At 41.4% G+C, this 5,071-nt stretch overlaps 1 protein-coding gene across 1 annotated transcript; it reads right to left on the bottom strand.

The window, feature by feature from the left end:
• Positions 1-2: 2 nt before the first annotated feature.
• Positions 3-4,433, bottom strand: TM35_000181490 (uncharacterized protein; the record flags this gene model as incomplete). The annotated part of the gene is made up of 1 exon (XM_029026462.1): positions 3-4,433. A coding segment is annotated over one exon (4,431 nt), but the record flags the coding sequence as incomplete, so codon positions are not given.
• Positions 4,434-5,071: the final 638 nt, after the last annotated feature.

The raw sequence follows: 5,071 nt of genomic DNA, 5'->3' as shown, positions 1-5,071 counted from the left end.
GCATCCCTATCGTGGACGTCACGGGGGGCAAGCTTATGCTCTTGTGCATCAACAACCCCAGTGGTCTCCGTAGAACCCTCTTCTTCTTCTTCACGTAGTGTTGTCACTCTCAGCTCAGTCTCGTCGAGTTCCATGTCACATATTTCACGCTCATCTGTTTCTTTCTTTTCTACAGACCGAGCTACATCGGCATCCTTATACAACCCCGCTAGTTTTTCTGATGGCTTCTCAGATTCATTAACATCTATTATTCCTTCGCTTAGATGGATGAGATTCACTGATTGGGGTTCACTATTCTCTTGTAATGTGTATACTATTTCCGTGGGGTCGTGAAGTTCAAAAGATTGTAGTTCTTTTGTTTTTGTTTTTTGAATTGATATCTCAACAGCATTTTCCTCGGTGGTTTGAGCTTCTATGGGAATTGGTTGTTGAGGTTTTGAGGAAACAATTTCCCTTGGGGTCACTGTTACACATGAAGGCTCTTGTTTTGTCTCTTCTTCTTGAGTAAGTACTGCTTGTTTTTCAGACTCTTGTTCATTGTCAAGTTGTATTAGTAAGACTTCCTCACCGGCACGAATGCTAAACGATGGATTGGTATCACCTTCCCACTCAACCTCGGCATCACCTGAAGTGCCTTTTCGTTTATCAGGCCTAATACAATTCATCGCGACATCTAATTGAGAATCATCAGGTTCTATAGACAATTGTGAACCGTAGCTCTCACTGGTGACAAAAGTTTTGTTTGGTGGCAATTCCCTATGCCTTGGAAAACCCTTTCCTACTTGGGTTGGTTGCGGATTCTCCTCATCAGTGGTATCGTCTGAACTTCCTTGAAACCAATTCTCTTCAATTTCTTTACGAGTGGAAGTTTGTCTATGCTTGGGCGTTGGTTTAGTAATCTGTACTTCTAAAGGCTCTTCATCAGTTTCTTGCTCTTCGGTCTCCTCAGTCATTGCCTCCTCTACTATTGCAGTTTTAGACTTTGCTCTATGCGCTGATCCCCGCTTTTGTGGAGAAAATTCATGTCCCAGAGGCTGTTCCTCCTCACTGGTATCTTCTTCTTCTTCTTCCATGGAGTGGACCAGTTCACGGTGCTTGGTTGCACCTGCGTGTACCCTTTTGTTCGGTGGCCCCGTAATACCATCGAGTGGCACTACATCCCCTTCAAGTGACTCGGATGAACTGCCCGTCTCCAGAGCATTAGGTGAAGGTGCACGTCGTGCTTTTCCATGAGTACCAGAGGGTGGGTAAACGAGGCGGGTATCCATCGGTTCTTCTTCAGAGGGGATTTCAGAGCTTTCCTCCACGCCTGATTCTGCAATTGGTCCTCCTTTTGAAGAAATATGAGGTGTATCCCGCCCACGACGGTTCCCAATATTTGGCAAGATTGACATATCTTGATCTTCGTCCTCCGTATGTTCCGACAGTTCCTCAAACGCCGCACTTCTTTCCTTAGCAGTACCAGACTGGATTTGCCTTCTACCATTACCCAAAAGTAGTCCCGGTTGCAGTGGAAGTTCCATGCTTTCTTCCTGAGATTCCTCTAAATTGCAACTCTCAGATGCTTCAATGGGGCCTCTAGAGGATACACTTCTTACACGCGTTACATTGTTATGAATTATTCCAACTGACATAGGAGTATCAAAAGGATTACTTGAGTCAGAGTCCTCCTCAGGGTCACTGGAGCGGTATGAAGTGTGTTCGGCAGGTGGTTCACCCTTCGCTACCCCCATTGTAGATCTTCCTCCTTCGTGAATAATATGGAATGAAAGAGGTTCTTCTTCAGTCTCCTCATCAGTTGACAGATCGCTTCTACTTGGGATGGGAATAGTATTTAAATCCCGGAATTTATGAAACTGATTGATATGTTCATCTTTCTTTTCCTGGAAAGCATCTCTGCCGCCCTTTTCCCGCGGTATTGAAGAAATAGGACTTCCCGTGGAAATAACCTGCGGCGAAATATGGTCATGATCTGAAGAAAGACTATCCCCAGATTTTCTCAAATCTCCTGAAAATGTCTTAGTCGGTTGCTTCCCACTTCCTGGTTTCTTTCCCAATTGAACCGTTGAGGACTGCACAACATCCTCTTCATCTACTTCCGACGATTTACTGAATTCTTGCATCTCTGCTGATGGGTCTTTCGTTTGATGCTTCCTACTTTCTGGTTTCTTTCCCAATTGAACCGTTGAGGACTGCACAACATCCTCTTCATCTACTTCCGATGATTCACTGAATTCTTGCATCTCTGCTGATGGGTCCTTCGTTTGATGCTTCCTACTTCCTGGTTTCTTTCCCAATTGAATCATTGAAGACTGTACAGGGGCCTCTTCATCTACTTCCGAATCTTCACCAAAACCTTGAATTTCAGCCGAAGGCATAATATGGGAGAGCCGGTTATTTCTAACTTTTCCTCCTTGACGCACTACTGATGTATTCAGAGGAGATTCATCTTGATCAACGCTACTATCGTCACTATTACGTAGTTCTGTGACTACGTCATCCCTCTGACGTCTTTTTGACCCCCGCACTAATTTCTCTTGTGGTAATGACAGAGAATATTCGAATGGTTTTTCTATTTCTTCTTCATCCTCTGCTTCAGCGCGCTGTTCCATAGCCTCCTTATCTACCTTGCGGGATCGATGTGCACTGTAAATATTTTCTTTTTCTCCCAAGTGAGGCTGTAAGGGTGACATTAAATCTTCCTCGTCCTCCTCACTAGAAGACGAAATGTCAGAGCGAACAACTTCTTTATTTGATAAATGAATTTTATCTTTATTTACAGATGTCGTTGATGATGGAGATATTATATTCCGTTTAACATCCCTTTGTATATCGACTACCTTACGTGCGGTTGTCTCTACACGTTTTGAATCTCTCACATCGCGTGAAGAATGACGTCTTTCTTCACCTACAGTGTAATCCTTCCTATCTTTCTTCTCAATTTCATGTGATGGAGATGATATCTGTTGTTCCAGTTCTTCTTCTCGTCGTTCACCGGTAGAGCTTTTAGGGACACGTTGTATAATATCAGACTCTAATGCCATTTCATTAGGTTCATCCTCCTCTCTCTCTGGTTGATATTCCTCATGCATGGGATGATTTGATGCGGAAGGTCTCATGTGCCTCCGCTTAGAACCTCCATCTAATGTTTCCGGTTTCATTGGAGATTCCAGTTCAGCAGGTGGCTCTTGTCTTTCTGCACCTTGTTCCTCCCAAGTAGGTTCATCGCCTTTTTTACCTTTACCCACATCACGTTTGGCTCCCTCAGCTATAACTTCCATCTCGAGAGGAGTATTATCTTCTGTACTGGTACTGTCAGTTCCACTTCCACTTCCACTATCTCTTTTACTTTCGGCTTTACTAGATGGTTTAACATCAGAGATTTGTGAAGAATTCCTTCCAGCCCCACCCCGGGGCATAAGTGGTCTATACTTACGCTGTAATTTCGCCAGTACGACGGCTGGATCATCATCGGGGTGAATCTCAACATCTACATTACTATCATCGACAGGAGACATTTCTGTCGTTTTCCGATTTGTAAAAGAATTAGAGCTATTGGGATCAACATGACTGGTAGCTGAGTTTACAAGCACTTCTTCATCATCCGAATCTTCAGTACCTTCGTGAAAAGGTGGAGTCTCTCCAGAACGGGTAAAAAAGTTCATTTTCATCCCAGGATTACCTTCTCTTTCTTGTCGTTGTCGTTCTTTTTCTTCTTCTTCACGTAATTCCTGAAGTCCTATTTCTCGTATTTCATCTTCAAGTAAAATGTCTTCTTCATACACCATCCCATCATAGAGCATATGTAATTGAGTAGCATAATCCTGTTCAATCCTTTGCCGTGCAAGTTTCTCTTGTTTTAAAAGAATTATTTGAGCATAAGATCGTAGGTAGTGAGATCGATTTTCATGTTCATTTCCCATAATAAATTCTCTAGAACGACGTTCATCTTCTTCTAACATCGTTGTAGCCTCATCTGGTATATCTGGAATAGAGGAAAGACCTCTCTGAGAGGCCACAACTGGTTGTGTAGAGTGGGTTTGCAGTAAGTTGTTTGCAGAGACAGCAGTGAGAAGATCTTGAGACATATCTTGTCGATAACGATCCGCGCCCATAATAACATGTGGAGTTGGAGTGACATCCGGCGGGGTATTCGTTGGGGATTCTCCACTCTCGCAGGACTGTTCGGCTGGTGGAGTGCTGTTTTCCTCCGATCCCTCTTGATTCACCACCACCACATCATTATCATTATAATTACTACTGATGTTGACATTAGGGATAGTAGAGGGGGCGTTCGCTGAAAATAAATTATCGGATGGCTTTTCTTGCGGTTTATGATGTAATTGAGTTGTTGCTAAACTGTTTTCAGTTGTAGTGTCTTGATCAAGAGGGTTATCACTAGACATCCGTTGCGGACCACCAGAGTTACTCATGATTTGAGAGTTTTTTTTTTTTTTTTTTTTTTATCTTCTACTGTTTTTTTTTTTATCTTTGCGGTTTTCTTCTCTTCTCCTCCTTTTTTTTCTTTATATACTTCTTCTTTCGTTCTGATGTTCTTTTTTCTGAATCCTCTTCGGCTTGGATCTGTTTCTTTTTCTTTTTCCAAACAATAACAACAAAACTCTATTTCGCTTGTTGTTATTATTATTATTAGTGTTGTTAATAGGCGTACCAGACCGGTTTCTCTGCAGTACGACTGAAAAAAAAAAAACAGATAAAAAATATATATAATATAATTAATTAATAAAATAAAATAAAATGTCACTATACGCTGATGAATAGACGTAAGAGAGACTCACTCACTCACTCAATCACACTCAGAGATAGAGAAGCAGCAAGAAACAAAGTTTATATACAAACAAACAAACAAACAAAAAAAAAAAACTCACAGAAAAAAATGAAATGAAAAAAAGAGTATGTAGTGGGTAGAAAAATAAACGACTCTCAGAGATCGATTTATTTTTTTTTTTTTTGGTTCTTCTTTGTTTTTATTATTTACAGTCAGAATAGCGATTGTAATTGTACACTAATAGAATGGAAGAGATAAAGACAATAATAATAATAATAATAA

This window comes from Trypanosoma theileri, assembly GCF_002087225.1.
Source record: "Trypanosoma theileri isolate Edinburgh chromosome Unknown TM35_Tth_18_V1, whole genome shotgun sequence".
Taxonomy (NCBI): Eukaryota; Euglenozoa; class Kinetoplastea; order Trypanosomatida; family Trypanosomatidae; genus Trypanosoma; species Trypanosoma theileri.
The sequence above is the reverse complement of the archived record's forward strand: the minus strand, read 5'-3'. Positions and strand labels throughout refer to the sequence as shown.